The 20797-nt window shown below is 48.2% G+C and overlaps 1 protein-coding gene and 1 non-coding gene across 5 annotated transcripts in view; both read right to left on the reverse strand.

Moving 5' to 3' along the window:
• Positions 1 to 20797, reverse strand: part of Tcf7l1 (transcription factor 7 like 1) — a 162292-nt gene that overhangs the window by 16544 nt on the left and 124951 nt on the right. For 2 of the 4 annotated variants that reach the window (XM_029478326.1, XM_021164537.2), the window contains exons 4-5: positions 5442 to 5525; positions 5122 to 5163 (exon numbers count right to left, since the gene is read on the reverse strand). In XM_029478326.1, the coding sequence (XP_029334186.1) occupies positions 5122 to 5163; positions 5442 to 5525 (126 nt within the window). The remainder of the gene's footprint in view (positions 1 to 5121; positions 5164 to 5441; positions 5526 to 20797) is intronic. The other 2 variants (XM_029478327.1, XM_021164538.2) reach the window with 1 other exon arrangement.
• LOC115031392 lies at positions 9323 to 9487 on the reverse strand. Its single transcript, XR_003837032.1, has one exon. It is a non-coding gene; the product is annotated as a U1 spliceosomal RNA (small nuclear RNA).

The following is a 20797-nucleotide window of genomic DNA, read 5'->3' on the forward strand; positions in this document are numbered from 1 at the left end:
CCATGCTTTGGCGAGAAGCTCTGCAATATGCTTCTGAGAATGAGTCAGTGGATAATAACAAAATAGGGTATTCGCTATTACAATATTAGTGTAAGTGGCTGCGGGCTGCAGGCTTGGGTTTTTGGGTTTTTTTGTTTGTTTGTTTTTTTAACTCATGAGCCTCCCCTCCCCACCATGCTCCAGCCAAGACTTGCTCTTTTAAAAATGTTATTACAGTTTTATTTATTGACTTTTTTTGTGAGTGTGTGCATGTGTGTGGAAGTCAGAGGCCAGCTTGTAGGAGTCTGTTCTGTCCCTCCGCCATGTGGGTTGTCAGGCTTGGTGGCCAGCACCTTTACTAACTGAATATGCACAGGGCCCTGAGTTCAATCCTCAGAGCCCCTAAACCAACTATGGTGGTGAGTGCCTGTAAACACAGACAGACAGACAGACAGACAGACACACACACGCTCGCTAGTACACACACGTACACACACCGCAGTGGCACATTATGTAGAAACACATACATGCCAGCTATCGTCCCTTATGCTCTTTGGCACTTTCTCAAGTGACATAGTGAAATGAACATAATACTTTTATTTTTTGTAGTTGCTTCTTTCTGTTTTTGAATACTTGTTACGTAGCCCAGGTTGGCCTGAACTTCTAAGTCTCAGTCTCCGCCTCCCAAGTACTAGGATTACAGGCATATGCCCACACACCTGACTCAGGCATCACAGTTATCTGTTCTGAATGAGAAGAGGGAAATGGCTCTGGGGTAAGGAGATGTATACACGGGCTATCCATCTTTCTCAGAGACCATTCCCCACTCCCGCTCACTTAACAAATTCTCCTTGTGCATATGGAAGATTAAATACTTGTGAACAACGACAATACACCGCCCCCCCATCCTTCTCCGCACCTCAGGAAGAGACTGGTGAAAGATAGGGTAGGGCATGGTCAGTGTGGGGGGTCAGCGTAATCGTCCCTAAGCACTGAGAGTTCAGTGCTCCAACATCACAGTTAGCTGCACAGGGGGCTAGAGAGAGGGTTAAGAGCACAGGCTGCGTTTGCAGGAAACCTGGGTTCAGTTCCCAGTATCCAGAGGGTGACTCACAACCATCAAGTTGTACACCAGTGGTACTCAACCTTCCTAACGCCGTGACCCTTTAATACAGTTCTTTATGCTGTGCTGACCCCCAACCATAAAATTATTTTCATTGCTACTTTTATAGCTATGATTTTGCTACTGTTGTGAATTATAATGTAAATATCCATTTTCTGATGGTCTTAGGTGACCCCTATATAAAGGTTGTTCGACCCTACGGGGTTGAGAACTACTGTTCTAGGGGCTCCGATGCCCTCTTCTGGTTTCCTTGGGCATCAGGCACGAACACGGTGCAGTCAGTCAGGCAAGCACTCATGCACATAAAATAAAGTCTTTCTAACAAAGCAGAACAGGAAAACCAAGTAGTAACAGGCGATTTTTTCCCCAATCTTTCACCCCCAGCTTGCTTTAGAGGTGTAAATGGAAAGAATACTAACCGCCAGCCCTGCCCCCATTACACCGGGTTGCGACTCACTGAAGACTTCCTTGACAGACTCTATCCACATGACTCACCAAATCTCTGCAAGTACGCACCCTATTTTCTTCATTGGCCCTACTCCCTGGGCAAAGCTTCTTCAAATAGTTTACTTCTGATCTAAGCTAAGTTTTCATAATCTAGTGTTTTTATTTCTCTACTAAAAAAAAGAAAAGAGAAGAGAAGAGAAGAAAAGAAAAACCAATGCCCCTGCTTCTGTGATCTTGTCCTAAGAAACTTCAGGTCTAGCTCACGCCCTCTGGCTTGGACAAGGAGTCAGGTTCCGTGATTAGGGAGGTAGGGAGCACCTCTCTCCCCAGCTTCATGTCTTTGATTTGCAATTACGGGAATGATTCTCAACTCTGGCTGCCCCTTAAAGTCGCTGTGGGGAGCTTAAAAAAAAATTAAGATACCAGCCCCACCCCAGCCCAATTAAATCATATCCTTGGGGGATTAAGATGTTAAATTCTATGGGCTCATTATCTCTATTACCTTCGCAATCTGTCCACTTGTTTTGGCACCTAATTCGGGCCCTCATTACCTCTTAGTTCTGCTAATTAAACTTGATGTTAATTGTTCATTCCCTCTCTTAATTTCTTAACAATGACGACTGCGGCAGCAGTGGTGGCGATGAGGGTGAAGTGTGGTGACCGTTTGGAAAGCTAACCCTTAGTGAAGAGTTACTTTGTGTTGGGCACAATGCTGAACTCATTACAGCACACCAGCTCATTTCTGCACAACTCTATGATGTCAGTGCTCCTCTAATCCCCATTTAATAGATGAGGAAACTGAGGCAGAGAGATGACGTAATTTGCCCAAAGCTTTGAGAAGAGAAGGAAGCAAAGCCGGGATCGGAACCTGCAGGTCTCCACGGCAACCATGACCAGCGCATCTCAAGGCAGCGCCCTCCTCTCTGTTCTTGGGAGTCTGGATAAACTGCTGGACTCTAGGTTTGTATTAAGGACTTCCCCTTGGGCGTTATTGAAATTCTTTTTGTTATTTTATTTTATTTTATTTGGATTTTCGAGACAGGGTTTTTCTGTGTAGCCCTGGCTGTCCTGGAACTCACTCTGTAGACCAGGCTGGCCTCGAACTCAGAAATCCGCCTGCCTCTGCCTCCCAAGTGCTGGGATTAAAGGTGTGTGCCACCACCGCCCAGCGAAATTCTTTTTAAACACTGGGGATTTAATGTTTGCTTTCTATTTAATTTAATATTTTTTACAGATTTATTTATTATATTTATGTGAGTACACTGTAGCTGTTTTTAGACACACCAGAAGAGGGCATCAGATTCTATTACAGATGGTTATGAGCCACCATGTGGTTGCTAGGAATTGAACTCAGGACCTTTGGAAGAGCAGTCTGTGCTCTTAATTGCTGAGCCATCTCTCCAGCCCTTAACTTAATTTTTAAAAAAATACAGGTTCTCCTTATGTAGTCCTGGCTTGCCTGGAACTTGCTATGTAGACCAGGCTGGCCTAAAATTTACAGAGATCTGCCTGTTTATGCCCTACCCAGGTTTTAAAAAATTACACACACACACACACACACACACACACACACACACACATATATTACTTCACTATCTATAAAGCAACGTGTGCCATCGGTACTTGCTTTTCTGTACTCGGACAACACGAGGCCTCTCTGTTTCCCAGCTGCGTTGGGGGATCCAGACCACTCATCCGCATTCTTCTGTCTCATCCACTCATCTGCAATGTCTAGATGATCGGCAGCTGCAACTGCCAGAGGCTTCTTGAGAGTTTAGGGATTTCATATACTTTTCTGTTACTCCGAGAAAGTCCTGAACAGCCGGTTTACGTGAGGAAAAAGGCCAAGAGCCAACAGTGTCCTGGAGCGAAGGAGGTAGGAGTGCCCAACACTGTCAGCTGCCCCCTAGATGGTGCCTAGAAATCAAGGAGATGAGTGAGCGTGGCAGTTAGAGCTGGGCTAGGCTGCCCTGGGTTGGCAGGGAAGGAGATGTGACTGGGCGTTAGTGGATGTGTAGGGTGATGCTCACAGGGAGGATGAGACATTAGATTTGAGAGGGAAATGGTGTCCTCTAAAAGGAACCCATGAAAAGATAGCCTCTGGACAGGAGAAGGGGCAGTGAGCTCTGACATCTTGGGTTTACTGTGGGAGGCTCTGGGGTACCACAGAATGGGTGGGGGTCAGCAGAGATGGTAGGCAGTGAAGAAGATAGCTGAATCAGGGCTAACCATCCTTCCCTGGGTCTGATTCAAGCCACTAGAGGGCGCCTGTACCTCATGCTTATCATCCCAAATAGGACCTCGGAGATTAGAACCACTGCCTTGACACAAGGGTTCAATAGTGTGGTGACAAGATACAGACCCTACCAGCAGTACATTGCATGTCTTGGGACAGCCTACCCTGGGTGGCTGGCTCTGCCCCACATGGTTATTCCTGTCTACCTCCTGGCAGAGGGCTGTGGCAGTCACCCGAGAGCCGTACATGACATCATGTTGTAGACAAATAAGACTAAGGCTCTCTCACTCAGAGCTGGTCCCGTGATTACTGGAAACAACGAAAGTTGGTCGCACCTCTATTTATACTCTGAGTGTATCTCCTCCCTCACAGCTGCCCTTTAATGAGCAAGGATTATCAGTATATCTTAAAATGTCCTGTGTGAGAAAACAACATGCCTAGGATTGGCTGTAAAGTAAGAGAAGCAGGAGAGGACCATGAGTGGCGGCAGGCAGCAGGGGAGTTTGTTTTGTATAATGTATTCTACCTCCATAGAACTTTAAATCTGTCTCTAGTAGTTTCAAAGATTGTCATGGAACCCTAAGGCGGCGAGGAAGCCCTCATCTCCTGTCTATAAAATGGACAGGTTGAGACAGGTGAAGAGATCCTCTGTGTCTCTGAGACTCGCTAGCAAGGTAGTCACCAGATAGCCTGGCAGGCATCCGCGGAGCCTGGCTTTATTTCCTGGAAGACGGAAGGCAAGGGTTAGATTCCAGCCTCATCTTTTATATGCATTGTGTGCCAGTGCTGTGTCATGAGAAGGCAAGGAGCCCTGCTGGGACCCCACTGCTCCTGGCTCCCCTTTCCTCCAAGGCCCAGTGTTGCCACAGCTGTGCGTGCGGAGCAGCCGTTGGCCACATTTAAATGGATGCTTCCCTGAAACAGCTGGTAAAGAGGAGCCCCCTTAACTGCAGTCTTCCAGCTCCAGGGAGAAGAGGAGGGGTTCTGAATGAGCACCAACTGGGCAGAAAGGACCTCTTGTTCATAGGAAGTGGGGAAGGATTTGAAGCAGGTGGCCAGGAAGAACCGGGGTTAATGGTCAGGGCCATGTGCCTTCAATCAAGCCTTCCAGGTGGTGTGTGCTTTTGTGCTGAGGTGGACGGAGAGGTGAGGAGGGTGTCTAAGACAGAACCTTTGGTAACCCCTAACTGTGCCCACACCGGGTGTGAGGGTTAATCTTCATTGTCAATTTGCCTGAATTTACAATCACCATGGAAACACCCTCCAAACACCCTCCAGGTGTGTCTGTCTGTAAGAGTGCTGCCAGAAAGATTTAACTGAGGAGGGGGACACTCACCCTGAATGTGGGAGGCACCATCCAACGGGCAGGATCCCCATACTGAACAAAAAGGAAAAAATGAGCTGAGCACCAGCATCTGTCACTCTCTGCTTCCTGACAGTGGCTTTACCAGCCGCCTCACACTCCTGCCACCAGGACTTCCCCACCAGATAGCCGGTCCCACCAAACCGTGAGCCAAAACCAACCCTTCCTCTGTTAAGGCAGATATTTTAGCACAGCCGTGAGAAAAGTGAGACACCAAGGAGACAGACTCAAGGAAGCTTCTGGAATGGGGAAAGGCGTCACAGACAGGGCCCAGGAAGCTAAGGCAGACTCACCAAGTGTGCTGGAGATGGCGATCTTGTGTCCTTGACTGTAGCACTGGAGGGGACATCGAGGAGGGGCCATTTCATCTGTAGGTACTGCATGGGGGACAGAAAACATGAAGCGGTGAGATGAACTCTCTTGGGCTCTCAGGGAGGTCACGAGCTGTAAGCCCACAGACCCTACAGGGCCAGTCACCTCCACTGCCACGTGGTTCTAATATGGCCCAGCATACATTTATAGCTACTCCACGACCGCCATTCATCATCATGGCCGGGGCCAAGACATTAAACAGCTCAGGTAAAGTAGTAAGTGGGGAGGGAATGGATACACTCCCACGTGACCATCTTCTTCAAAGAACCTGTCATCGGGGCTCAAGTCTTCTTTAGTCCCCCTGTGTAGCAAGGCAGATTATCAGAGAACAGATTCCCAAATCTGGTCTGCCTTCCTCTGTTAAGGCAGATATTTTAGCACAGCCATGAGAAAAGTAAGGCACCAAGGAGACAGTGCTATCACCAATGGCACTCCCCAAGAAATGCACTTGTGGGAGTGGAAACAAATGGGTAAAGCATGGGACAGGGCAAGGCATAGGTCCAGGGGGTGGAGTACTCAGCTAACGTGCACGAAGCCCTATATCTAACCCTCAACTCCAAATACGTGCGTGGTGGTGGCCTGCCTGAAATCCTAGCTCTTGTGGGTAGAAGTAGGAGGATCAGAAGTTCAAGGTCACCCTCAGCTACTTAACAAGTTTGAGGCCAGTCTACGATATATATGAGGTCTGTCTAAAAATAAACAAACAACAGCAAAACTCCTACCTGCCCCACAATCAAGTGTCATAAGTAATTATCATTTTCATTTCTTTGTTTGAGATAGGGTCTTGTTACACAGTCTTGGTTGGCCTGGAATTTATTATTTAGACCAAGCGGGCCTTGAATTCTCAGCGTTCTTCTTGTTGCTACTAAACCTGGAGTACTCCGACTATAGGTGTGTGCTACCACACCCAGCATCTGTTCATACTGATGGATGGTGACCTTGCTTTCATTAGTGTCTGTCAACCTTGGAACAATCACCCAGCACCCCATCTTCTGCCATGCATCACTGGAGGGGAGAAAAAAGGGATTCTTTCCATACCCGTGTGCATACAAGCTCACGCACGCATGCTCTTAGAGAACAACATTTCCTTAATTCGGGTATGGCACTCACTGCCTGACAGGAGGGAGCCTAGGGGAAGTGGTGGACCTGGGCTTAGAGCACAGCCACAGGTACAGATCTTACTCAACCCAGGGAGGTTGTGACCCAAGACAAATGACTTAACAATTTGGAGTCTGTTTTATCACCTGTGGGGCAAGCTATTATGACTAACTTTACAGGTTGTTAGCAGGAACCGGACCACGTCAGGCACTGAACACTGTCTTACACATGGGAGATATTTGATAAATGGCAGCTCTTATGTTCATAAGCAAACCATTAGTCTTTGCCAGGAGCAAAAGCAAGCATGTTGTCCTAGAGTCAACATTGACGGGGTGCTTCTGGGCAGCCGACCAGCGAAGCAGCGTGTTCAGGAGTCTTGAGACTGCTTTGAGAACTACATACAATTCTTTGAGAAGTGGAGGCTCCTCGGGTCGACTTTCAGAGACTGAAGGAAGTCTTTGAATCATCCTTGGATTTCACAGTGGGTGTGGGGGTGGAACTGGCAGAAGAGCAGCGTGGGCAGGACAGGGGCGGAGTTTTTAGAAAGGTATTCACAAGGCTTGTGGGTATAGCTCCGGTGGGCAGAGTGCTTTCCCAGCATGCATTGAGGCCCTGGGTTTGATTCATAAACTGAAGGTAATAATGCACTCCTGTATTCCCACCTCACTTCAGGGGAGATGGAGGCAGAAGGACCAGATGGTCAGAGTCATCCCCCTGTTGCATAGAATATATGGGACCAATCCTGGCTACACATAATCTTGTCTGGAAAAAAAAATGGGGTAGGGAGATGGCTCAGGAGGTAAAGGCATTGAGGAACCCTGAAGTCCACATAAAAATTGGGATTTGAGAGTATGGATCTATAATTCCAGTCTCACTGTGAGATAGGAGACTGGATTGCCTGTGGTACTCAATGCAGCAGCAGAGAACGGAAGATCTTGCCTCAACAAGTGGAAGATGAGAACCGACAGCCCATCACGCCCCTTGCCAGACCCTCGCCAGAGTACCAGCCTCCAGCACCTCCTTTGTTCTGATGTTCTCCTAGGGTGGTGACTTGCAACTGAGTAACACTGTCTAGAATTAACATCCATGTCTCAAGGTGGTGGCCTAAGCCTTTAATCCTGCTACCTTGGACCTTGTTTAAGAAAAAAAAAAAAAAAAGAAAAAAAAGTAAGTGAAGTGAAAGTAAAATACAAAAGCAAACTAGCCGGGCGTGGTGGCGCACGCCTTTAATCCCAGCACTCGGGAGGCAGAGGCCGGCGGATTTTTGAGTTTGAGGCCAGCCTGGTCTACAGAGTGAGTTCCAGGACAGCCAGGGCTACCAAGAGAAACCCTGTCTCGAAAAACACAAAAACAAACAAACAAACAAAACAAACAAAAGCAAAACAAAGTGGGGTGATGTAATCGTCCCAGTAATCGTGAGGCAGAGGCAGGTGGATCTCTGAGTTTGAAGCCAGTCTGGTCTACAGATCAAGTTCTAGGACAGCCAGGGCTACAGAGAAACCTTGTCTTAAAACAACAACAACAACATCACCAACACAACAAAACAAAACAGAAAAGCATTAGTCACCGTGAAATCCATCTGATGTTGAAGGGAAATGTCTTAGATCATATCACCCAACAACAGACAAGTTTCTAATCCCATCGGCTCCATTCTGATATGGTTTTCCTTTGTGTCATAAAAACATATGTGCTGCCGGGCAGTGGTGGCGCACACCTTTAATCCCAGCACTTGGGAGGCAGAGGCAGGTGGATTTCTGAGTTCGAGGCCAGCCTGGTCTACAGAGTGAGTTCCAGGACAGCCAGAGCTACACAGAGAAACCCTGTCTCGAAAAATCAAAAAAAAAAAACAAAAACAAAAACAAAAAAAAACAAAACAAAAAACCCCAAAAACCATTTGTGCTTACTGGTTGTCCCAGAGAGATCTTTTGATGGCATCAGGGTGGGCCAAAACTATCTGAATTTTAGTTTGGAACAATGTTTGGGGTCTTAAACATGGCCTTTTTCTTAAACAACACGTTGATGGCTTCTATCCATCAAATGCCAGCAGCCTCCCAGTCTCTCTTGGCAATTAGAAATGTTTCAAAGCCAGGGACGAAGAGATGTCCGAGCCATACGAACATGTGCTGCATGCACTTGTACAAGACCCAGGTTTGGTTCCCAGCAACAATATGGCAGCTTAAAACTAAGCTTAAAACTGCAGATCTAAGGGATCTGCTGATGCCCTCCCCTGCCCTTAACAGGCACTGCACAAACACATCTAATAAGATGCCTGCCTTGGGCTTCCAGTAACAGAGAGAGACCTTTCTGCCTCAGTGCCCCACACAGGGGTCATAGGCACGCACCAGCAAGCTCAGGTCCCACACTAATTATAACTGAGAAAGGGAAGCTAACAGTCTTTAAGCCCCGCCCACCACTGAAGTCTGGCTTTTTTTCTGACATGTCTGAGAGCAAGTGGATGTGGGTAGTTGTCCTGTCATTCTGGTCCTGTCTGGCTCTATCCACTCCTGGAGGCCTGAGGAATCCGTTTGGAAGGTAGAACTATGTTAGTTCTCCTTTTAGCGACTTTTGTCCCTTGTGTGTAGTGTACATGTGTGTCTGTAGGCATGTTCATGTGTGTGGGTGCACACGTGTATGGATATGCATGCATTCATGCCTAGCACTTTCTGCCTTGTTTTTTTTCTCTCTCTCTCTCTTTTTTTTTTTACAGGGGAGAGCGCGAACGCAGTCCCCTACTACCACAAATTATGCAGTCGAGTTTCCCCGCATTTGGGGAAATCGCAGGGGTCAGCACATCCGGAGTGCAATGGATAAGCCTTGCCCTGGGAAAATCACCTTCGTGATCATGGTATCTCCCCTGCCAGGTAAGTATCTCTCTCTCTCTTTTTGTTTGTTTGTTTTTTGTTTGTTTTTTCCTGACAGGGTTTCTCTGCACAGCCCTGGCTGTCCTGGAACTCACTCTGTAGACCAGGCTGGCCTTGAACTCAGAAACCCTCCTGCCTCTGCCTCCCAAGTGCTGGGATTAAAGGCGTGTGCCACCATGCCCCGCCCCTGCCTTGTTCTCTTAATACTGGGTGTCTTCGATTGCTTTTTACCTTCTTTATTGAGGTAGGGTCCCACAACTGAATCCCACCTCTGCCTCCTAAACACTGGGATTAGAACTGGGCCACCGGATGGGCATGGTGTTTATGTGGACGCCAGGGATCTGAACTCTGGTACTCATACTCCTGTGACAAGTGTTTTAACCACTGAGCCATGTCCCCAGCCTCCTTTTTAATGATGAGACTCGTGGCGTGGATGTCAGAACTTTAAGACTCCCTGAATCACTTACAAAGCCTCTGGATTACAGCATAAGCAGTGGGGAATTCTAAAGTGCTTTGCGGGACCACGAACTAGGGCAGTCGGAGGTATCAGTGCCAGGAGCATGCAGGCATCTGCAGAGTCCTGAATGCCTAGATCACGCCAGTGGAAAGAAACTGCTTTCCCAAAAAGATTTATTTATTTATTTTCAGTGTTAATTCTGTCTCTGTGTGTTGTGTACATGTGTGTGGGTATCCACACAGGTCAGTGAGTTGGATCTCTTTGGGCTACAATTACATACGGTTGTGTAAGCCATGAACTATGGGTGTTGAAACTAAACTCGAGTCCTCTGCAAGAACAGTACCCACTCTTTAAACACTGCAACATCTCTCCAGTGCCAAGAAAGCTCTTTTTGGCAGTGGTTCCCATGAGAGGCCAGCCGCACAATTATCCTGGAGGTCACTGCACATGGGTGGAGCATGTCTGTGGGGATTAGGCTGAGCTAAGACTTTGGGCACAATAATGGTGTGTGGACAAATTAAAACAGGTTTCGCCAAGCCTTATCTAAGCTCTGTTCAACAGGCTGCCTGAGGCTCAAACTTCTGACCAGCACATCACAGCTGGGCATCAGCGCAGCCGATGGTGCTCACAGCCTGGTCCAGCTAGCCGGCTCTCCTGGGATGACCACTGAAGAGGCAAAGCTCCCTTTGTCTTCAAAGTATCAATACAACTCTTGGAGCTTCTGTGACCAAAGGACTCCTCAGTATTCAGAGACAAAATAGTGCCATGCCACCAATCTTCAATATACTGCGTCAAAATGCTACAGTCTCTTGCGACACATACTATGGGCTGATAGACAGTTCCAATTTTCACAGAACCTTGGAAAATGGCTTACCCTTCTGCCATTCTGGTTTATAGTTAAGTACAGTGAAGCTAAGGTTTAAGATGTATCTTTTTGTTGGGGGCCATCAAGTTGGTCAGTAGGTAACGGCCCTTGCCACCAAGCCTGACAAGTAGAGTTTGATTCCCGAGGCCTACATGGTGGAAGGAGTAAACAGACGCCTGGAGCCTGGAAGTTGTCCTCTGACCTCCACACATGTGCTGCTGTGCCAATCACTACCCCTCTAAATAAATGAAATAAATGCAATAAAAATCACTTGTTTAAATGTGTGCATGTGTGACTAGGTGTGGTGCATACTTGTGTGTGTGTGCGTGCGCGTGCGCGCGTGCGAATTTGTAGAGGCCAGAGGAGGATGTCAGGTGTCCCGTCCTATTATCCTGTCTTGGTCTCTTGAGTTAGGTTTACTACACCGGAGTTAGACTGGCAACCAGCAAGCCCCAGGGATCCTGCGGCCTCTGCCCACCACAGCACTGAGGTCACAGAGGCACGTGTGGCCACACCCAACTTAACTTCTAATAGTTATCATTATTTTATACATGTGTGTGCATGTATGTATGTCCCCTGTGGAGGCAAGAGGTGACCTTTGTGGAGTTGGTTCCCTTCTTCCACCTTTCTGTGGGTTCTGGGGATCAAACCCAGCTCCTCAGGTTAGAGAATTCCTCTATGTGCTGAGCCATCTCTCCAGCCTCCGGGTGTCTTTGTTTCCTGGTTGTTGCTAATGTGGGTGCTGGGGATTTGAACTTCAGGATTGTGTAGAAAGCACTCTTCCCTATGAGCCACTTCCCCAGCCCTAGTATTCTAGTTCGTCTTGTTAGGGAAGGGAGATTCTAGTCCTAATTGTTCTCATTGGAACAGCCGTTGAATCTCTTGGCATCCACCAAAAACAAAAAAACAAAAAACTGGCCATGAGGCCTCTCCTATTAGACTCACTCAAGAAATACATGCGTAGTGATTGATTTTCTTCTCGGCAAGTGTTTTTGCATTCCTTGGGTGAGCTCTACTGGGCTACTCTGGTGTGCCATTTCTTGTACTTTACTGTGGTATGCTGATCAGAGCGCCACCTTTCCTATGTAAGGCGTATGAAAGATGTTTTCTTTTGGGCGACATTTCTCACAAGTGTTGCTTTGGACGCTACTTTGGCTTTATTAGAGGAGTACGGTACCTCTTTTCCTTAATGTTCTGCAATCTCTCTTTGGTTCTCAGCCCTTCCCAGAGTCCCCCTAGGGCTAAGTGCTCGGCCAGGTGGGCTGTTTCCGCTCGTTCGCCTCGGCCCGGGGAAGGGTCCCTCCGAAGGATGCTCCCTAGGGGTTAGAACCCGCTTTCCTGCAGCGGGGCGGAGACCTGTCCTACACAATCCTCACTCTGCTCCGGAGACCCAGCAGCAGATTAATTGCAGCTGTGCCCTGGAATTTCCCCAACACACAAATCTTCCTGATGTAAAACAGCTGGGAGGAAATCCCAGCATGCCCTGGGCAGAGGCAGAGCTGCCAATGAGCTATAGAGATTAACCCTCAGGCTCCCGGAGAGCAGTGAGGGCCCCTGCTCCAGAGAGGCCCACAGACTCAGAAAGGAAACCCTTTCTGCAGGACCTGAGCACCAGAGAAAAATCATGGCTTCTTGTCACAGAATGCACCAGGACAAGGTTCCCAAATGAGCTTACTCAAGCGTGGGGCTCGGAAAACCACTCATCCCCCAAAGTCCAGCTCCCAGAGTCCTTTGCACCTTTTCAGGTTAGGAAAACAACCCTCCCCCTCTGGTCCCCACTGGTGAATAGTGACTCGCCTGACCTCAAGCTAGGACTCTTTTGAATAAAGTCCAAGGATTCCTAAGCCTTACTCAAAAGATGCTACAACCGCTGTCACCAAGAGACAAGACCAAGGTAACAAACACCCCTCATGCCCCCACCCCATGAGGGCTTCAAGTACAGTGAGACATTGCCCTTTCTTTGTAACCCAGGTTTGTCTCCAACTCCCAGTTACACCCCTTGCTCAGTCTCCTGAGTGCTGGTATTGTTATAACAGGTATGCTCTACCACACCCAGCCCTGCCCTCTCTCTGTCTCTTGTGTGTGAGCATGCGTTCATCAAGGCCAGTGGCCAACCTTGGCCAACTGCTCCTTCAGGAGCAGTCCACCTTGATTTTTGCTATGGGGGTTCTCACCGAGACTGACGCTGGTTTATTGGGCAAGGGTGTTGACCTCGAACCCCAGGGATCGCTGGTCTTCCCCCGTGATTAAAGCGCGAGCCACATGGCTTAGCTTTTACGTGGGTGTGGAGTCGGGTCCTCGTGTTTGCATGGTAAATGTGGTCCTCAGTTTCCCGTCTCCCCAGCCACTCCTCTTCCCACGTTAGCAACAACTAACGCGGAGGCTGGTGAGATGGCTCAGCACATAGAGGAATTCCAAACCTGAGGAGCTGGGTTTGATCCCCAGAACCCACAGAAAGGTGGAAGAAGGGAACCAACTCCACAAAGGATGATTGTCCCCTGTGGATAAGCTAAGTGTTTCTCACTACACTGCACCTGCACCACTGAAAAAAACACCAGTCAGCCATCCTTCCCTAAGAGCCTAACCGGTTGTATTCAGTGATTCGGGGATAAAAACCAACAAGCCAGGCCCACCAATCCTCAGGCTTCCTTCCTTGCTGTCTCCCAACACCAGCTCACTTTAACTTCTTGCTGGGCTGTAGGGTCTTATTTTGTTCTGCTGGTCCACATGTTTGCATCTTCTGCTTGTGAGAAACTAGCTTTGCTCAGAGCCCAGATGGAACGGTTATTGTCTGTATACTTTGTCCTCTGGGCTCCGCAGGGGTCATGCCTGTTTAACTATGATGCCCATGTCTGTAACATGAAAGGGATTTATTTGGGCTTACAGTTACAGGGGTGTTTCAGTTCACCATGGGTGGGGAAGGCAGGGCAGAGTTCTGAGCAGCAGGCGGTACTCCGAGTCCTAACATCTCCCAGAGGAAGGACTCAGAGTACTGCCTGGAAGAGGTGCGTTTACCCTTCAAGGTCCCCTTCAGCGATGAGTCTACCAGGTAGACACCTCGTCTCAAACATTTCTCATTCTCTCCAAACAGCATCACCAGCTGGAGCCCAAGTGTTCAAACACAGTCTGTAGGGGGACTTTTCACATTCAATCCATGACAGCAACCATCAAGTACTGAAATCCTAACCCACTTTGTCCTGACAAATGTGCTAGGCCCTCTTCTATAATGGGGTTGGCCAGTCTGTCACAGTACACTTTGGACATATGGTCTGTATGGAAGGGAGCCTGTTTCATTTTCTTCTCTTTTTTTGAGGCAGTGTCTATGTTCCCCAAATGCTGGCATTAAAAGTGTGCACCACCATTGTCCAATTTATTCAACTTGAGTGACTGGACTTTACTTTAGTACTGCTAGGATTCGGAGGAACAGCACAGAGTATGTGTGCCCAACCCTGCTGATCCCTAGAAGCCTGTTTAAGACCCTATATCTAGTAAGGGATGGTGGCTCGCATCTGTAATCCCAGCACCTGGAGCCTGAATCAGTAAGGTCACCTCTCCCCCAACCACATGGGGTGGGGGAGCATGGTCCCCTATCTCCTCCAGAAACACACATAGATCACTCTATGTCTGTAAATGCATCAGCTCTCTGGGAGCTGGAGAGATGCCTCAGTGCATCTCAGATGCACCCGTCTTCTGCAGAGGATGCATCTTCAGGTCCTGGCACCCACAAGGTGGTACACAACCACCTGTAACTCCAGTTCCTACCCCCTCTCTGACGTCTGAGGACTCACGTACATACCTAGTACCCATAACACAGAATAAATGTTTTAAAGAAGAAAATACAGGCTAGAGAGATGGCTCAGAGATCAAGAGCACTGACTGCTTTTCCTGAGGTCCTGAGTGCAGTTCTTAAAAACCATCTGTAATGAGATCTGGCACCCTCTTCTGGCCTTCAGGCATATATGCAGGCAGAACGCTAGATACATAATAGATAAATCTTTTAAAAAGAGGAAAATACACCAACCAAACTTAGTAGCATAAAGACAAAATACCTCCCCAGATTGGGGGAAAAAACTACTTAAATTTCTGAAATCACTTTAGAGAGTAATGAAAGAAAAAGAAAACATTTCATTTTGACTTTTACTTGCGTCCCTAATTTTCTTTATAAAGCGAGTGGCTCTAAGCTGCATCAATGCACTGGACAGCACTAAATCCCAAACACAACCTCTTTGTTCCACCTCAGTGTTGAAGAAGGCCATGTTCCTTCCTGAGGCTGCTGGATAGGCGAATCCTCCGAAATAAATTCAATTTGCAAGTCCATAGGGATCTATAATAAGCTACTTCTGGACTTAATACAATAGATAATTTTCTGTGGAAAAGTTCTTTAAAAAAAATCATACTTTGGGGGCTGGAGAGATGGTTCAGCAGATAGACAGTGTTCTGCTTTTCTAGAGGACGTGCGCTCAGATATCACCACACACTTCAGGCAGCTCACAACCACCTGTAACTCCAATGCCAGGGCATCTGACCCTTACTCCTGGAAACTGGGATGGACCGATGGACAGGCAGGCAGGCAGGCAGGCACACAAACACAAACACACACACAGGGTAGGGAGGAAGAGATACTATTCATGCATGAATAAAACATAAGTCTTAAGAAAATAAACAGATTCTTTTACTGCTTTAAAACCAGCAACAACAAAAGAGCTGGATGGTTGTGGCTGGCACACGCCTTTAATCCCAGCACTTGGGAGGCAGAGGCAGGTGGATTTCTGAGTTCGAGGCCAGCCTGGACTATAGAGCAACAGGACAACTAGAGCTACATACAGAAACCCTGTCTTTAAAAACCAAGTTCTTTTTCCCCTCCCTCTTTTCATTCAGACCAAGGTTTAGCCAACGAATATTTTGGAAGCTCTGGTGCACACTCCACCTTGTCCCAGGCGACTTCTAGCTGTTCGTATCTCTGTTCCAAAGAGTCTGGTTGTCTCTCCTACCAAAACTTGAGCTAAGGTTTGATTTAGAAAGCTAGCTCTCCAGTGGATACGCAGAGCACCAGGGTCTCAGGCTCCATCCAACATCTCTGTTCTCAGTCACCTCACATAGAAACCAGGGGTGCTTAGCTCCATCTAAAGACAAGGCCTGGCCCAGAAGGTCTCCTAGAGGAGGAAACACGAGCACAAAAACAAAGCAGATGCAGACGTTCCTCTAAAAACGAAAGCCACATCAAGGTGCCCAGCAAAGCAGGAGTCCCAGCTGACACCACTAACAAGGGGTGGATCGGGGAGGAACCTTATTTCTCGGGACCTGTCCTCGCCCACAGAATCAACCACCCCGATGGTGTGGCAGTCACAACGGAGAGGACCAAGTGACTGCTGGACACTTAAGAAAATTAGGAAGTGGATTTGTGAGACGGCCCGGCAGTTAAAACTATCTGCCGCCAAGTCCTGATGACTTTAGATCTCAGGAATCTGCCTGGTAGAGGGATGGAAATGACTCCCACAAGTTGTCCTTTGACCTCCACGTACCCCTCTCCAGTGAATAAACATTTAAACATATATAGATAGATAGAAAGTGACGTCACTGTTTTCCCTCAGCTACTGAGATGCTGTAGGTCAGTTGAGCCTAGAGGCTCCAGCACAGCCTGTGTGACATAGCAAGTTCCTGTCTGAGTGAAGAAGGGACTGCACATGGACTCATCAATTTTAGTTATTTTTATTTACGAGCAAAACCAGGGCTAGAGTGAGCCGATCTTGGAAGCTCTAACAGCTCAAGTGTTTTCTGGAGGAGACATCCCACTCAGTGGGTGCTCTAATCAACCCTTACTACTGCTTTCTACGCACCAGAGTCTGTTGTGTAGCATTTGTGGTATCTGTGGTGTGAATAGTCCCACCACAGTTGGTTTTGAGGTACTATGGTGAGTCAGTGAGAGGTGGGAAGAGACACTCACAGTTGGCCTGGTACCAACTGGCTGGCCACACACTCCTGATGCTAGGCAGGAGTGGAGGGGGTAGGGGTGGGGGTGGGTTTTTTTAGCCTGTCCTGACTTGTTAGGATTATTGGCTCTATTCCTAGATGGCTGGAAAGCTGTATATGCTGTGATTGGTGGATGTGGGCCTGAGGTCAGACTGGAGACCTGGACATGCAGCCTTGCACATCTTTCTGGCAGCTCCATGCTCCTTTGAGAAGGGGCAGGGGAAACTCTGTCCTCTGAACACCGGGTATGGACACCCTGATGGCATAGACCATGGGAACACTTGGCGCAAAGCCCTAAGCTTAAGATGAAAAGGCCAGTCGGGTGTGGTGGCACACGGTACGGAGGACACAAAGAACTCAAGTTCAGAGGCAGATCGTGAGATCCTGTTTCCAAAAGGAATGAATAACTGTAGCAACCAAAGCCAATGCTGAGCCTGCTCTTATGCCCTCAATGAGTAGCCTGCAGGTCTCTGGGTTAAACTGCCTTCGCCTGGCCTTGACCTTGGGCTGCTGGACCTGAGCAATTTCTGCACTCAGTGCCTGATCATGAAAAGTGAGATGGAGAAGCACACATGGGCCTGACCCCCCTCTTGCCCTATGCTGACACCTCTCACACCAGCTCTTCCTGTGGCCCACACTTGGTCACTAGTGAATGGAGGACCTCACCCACAGCACATCTTTTTCCCAGTTGAGGCCAGCTGCCTCAGCCCTCTGGGTGTAGAGTCCATGTTCTGGCTCTGGCCCTTAACCTTCAGCTCTGTTCCCTCAGCTTCACTTATGGCCCTTGCCTTGGTCTCCTCACCACACAGGAGAGAACTGGGTCCATATCTGCTTCTTACCCAGTTGCCAGGTTGAGGCTGACAGCTACATGGTGTCCAAGATGTCAGAGTACCAGACTTCACTTCAGGCTCACAGTTTGCGACAAGTCAGCTTGTTCTTGCTCCTCCTCTGTAATAAACATGCCTGGCTTCCATGAGTACTCATCACCGGCCCTTGTGTGGATACAGGGATCATGGGACATGTTTCTAGGTGTGAGGGGAATGAGTAGTTCAGTGTATGAACATGTAGACCTATTTAGAGAACTCAGCACTACTCTCGGCAACGTAGGAGAGCGTTGACATCTCCACTCTCCCGTCTGCACAGGTTAGTAACGTTCTGACCTTTGCTGGTATCTCAGTGAGTATCTCTCTTGGATATCTTTGCTTTTGCTTTTGAGACAAGGTTTCTTTAGGTAGCCCTGGCTGTTCTGAAACTTGCTCTGCCCACCAGGTTGGCTTCAAACTCATGGAGATCCACTTGTCTCTGCCTTCCAAGTCCTGGGGATTAAAGGGTGTGCCACCACTGCCCATAAGGTTCATGTGTCACACGGTAGCAACAGGAAACAAAGCTATTAAGGTAACCTCATATTAATGATTTTCACCCTCACACACGCACCTTCAGCTTACTCAGCCGGAAACGTCAAGTTCTGCCTTAGCATCTCTTGCCGCTTCCCACGGGCAGCCGTGTTCTCCGGATTCTAGACACTTCTGCATGTGTGTGCCTTCTGCCTGCACCTGGAGAACCTTGGGGTGGCAACCTGCTTGTTTTTGTTTTTTCTTAAAGGTTTCTTTTTAATTATGTGCATGCACGCAAGTCTGTGTGCAGGTATGTGCCCATGAATGTGGTGCCTGCGGAGGTCAAAAGAGGACACTGGGGCTCTGACTGGGGAATTACAGGACAGTGCGAGTGGCCCAGTGTGGGCTCTGGGAGCTTAATTCTTCACACACAGTGCGCTCTCTCCTCTCTCCACCCCCAAGCAGGATTTCATACTGACCTTAGATTCCTGATCCTCTTGCCTCTGCCTCTCAGGGATTACAGACATGTTGTCCTATCAGGTCTGGCTTATGTGATGCTGAGGACTGAACTGTGGAGGCAAGCGCTCTACCCACTGAGCTACACTTCTAGTTTAAGCGACTTGGTTTGAAGGGAGCAGGTAGAGGGGCTGTGAAATGCATCAGCAGCTCCCTTTGCCTGAGATGGACTAAACGTCCCTCCCAAGGATCAGGGTGGTGGGTAAAGCCAGAAAGGTCCCAAATGCTCTATCCCACCATGTCACCTCTGCAGCAGCCCACATTCGCCAGCCCATCTTTCACATCCCATTAGAAACACCTTCCAAACTACACAACTAAACAACTGGTTCCACTGATGGTTCAGGAGAGAGAAACCGCTAAATACGAAAGCCCGGTGATGACTTGGATTTGAGCTACAAAACTCAGTAGAAGTCAGATGTGAGTCTCTGTAATCTCACCGCTAAGTGATACAGGAGGTGGGTACAGGGCCTTCTTTTTGCTCTCTAGAAGTGTCAACCCAATCCTGCAGTCCTGGAACTTTGTCCACAGGGCACAGGTATACGGTGTACCTCTTTCCTTGCCCATGCTAGGCATTGCTAATACATCGTCAAATCCTTCCTAGTTCTGCCTGTTGTGGGCCTAGAGTGTTCAACATAGTATGCAAGGTGGCTTCTAACAGTGGGTGAAGATCCCCGTGAGATGCTCTCATACATATTTTCTCTGACTCAGGACTGATGGTAGATAACAGATATTCTATCTGGAAAGAAGCTGGGGCAGGATCCAAGCCCCACAACCCTTTCTCTCCTGGCTGGTTCAATCAGGAACAGTCTTGGAAGGCATCAAGGGCTCACAGAAAAGGCCACTGAGCAGCAAAAACCAGTCCTAACTTGCAGAGCCCAGTGACCAAAAGCAGGTCTGGGAATTCTGAAGTTTATGGATTTTCCCTTGTGGGAAGAGGAGCTGGAAAATGTCCCAGGTATTGAGGAGAAAGGAAACAGGGTCTGTGTAAAATCAATGGGGAGCAGGAAGTGGTTATCTGGGGCCAGTAAAGCACACAGCACAAAAGAACAGCCAGGCAGCAGAGGGCAGGCTCCAGGCATTACAGAGCTCCTAGGGCTTCTCAGAGCGGTCTTCTCATCCCTGACTACAAAGCCTGTCCGACATCAGCAGCCCCTGGGTGCCAAGGGCATCCCTCCATATTGATCCCATGGGTGGGAAAAGACTGTGACTTCTACACGGAGCCATCGAGTCATGTGTTCATGAATGGCTTCCACGCTGTTAGGGAAGAACAAAATGATTCTGCACTCAGCCTGAAGGGAGAGCACAGGAAATGAGGATGGCTAAGAAATGAACACCAGTGGTGGCCATGCTGTAAGTCAGACTTTCTGTGTGCATTATATCACAGCCTACACCACTGCCTTCTCATTGCATGAAACAAACGTTCATCTCAGGGAGTAGCTGCAGTGTTTATTGTAATAGGTACCAAAGTGCTGAGCATGGCCAAGGATATGGAGTTGATCTCCAGTACTGTAATTAGCTAGCAAAGCAAAACATCAAAATAATTACTATATATATATATATTCACACATATTATTCTAAAATTTTAGTTTGCTGGACATTTTCACTTATAATGAGGTTACACACACACACACACACACACACACACACACACACTCGTTTAAGAGATAAGGTTTCCATATTCAGATAGTCTAACCTGGAATTCACTATTAGCCCAGGCTGGCCTTAAACTTGAAATCCTATCTTCACCACCTGAGACCTGGGTTTATAGTACAGGTATGCACCCCCAGTTCACCCAGCTCCCCGATCTTTGTTTTAAAGGAAACCATCGAGTAAATAGTATAGGTGGTGGGTAGACAAGATTATACAAATAAGTGACACTTGGAGCCAGGAGCTGCAGCACGTGCTTGATAAGGAAACCTAAACCCTAGAAAGAAGCTCCGCCTACAGAAGGCCCGTGCGCGCAGCTGTCCCCTTGTGCATGCTAGGTCAAAGCAGCAGATGCCCTCCCCTCCACAGGCCTCCTCGCTTTTTATCCGTTAGCTAGCCAGGAAGTCCTGTCCTTTGGCTGCTGAACCATCTTTTCCACGTCTCGCCTTGACCTTGAGACGAGTGTCGCGTGTTCCGGCCTCAGTCCCTCCTAGAGTTGCGTTTCTTCTCTCTTCCCCCTCAGAGCATC

This window comes from Mus caroli, chromosome 6 (genome assembly GCF_900094665.2).
Source record: "Mus caroli chromosome 6, CAROLI_EIJ_v1.1, whole genome shotgun sequence".
Lineage (NCBI taxonomy): Eukaryota > Metazoa > Chordata > Mammalia > Rodentia > Muridae > Mus > Mus caroli.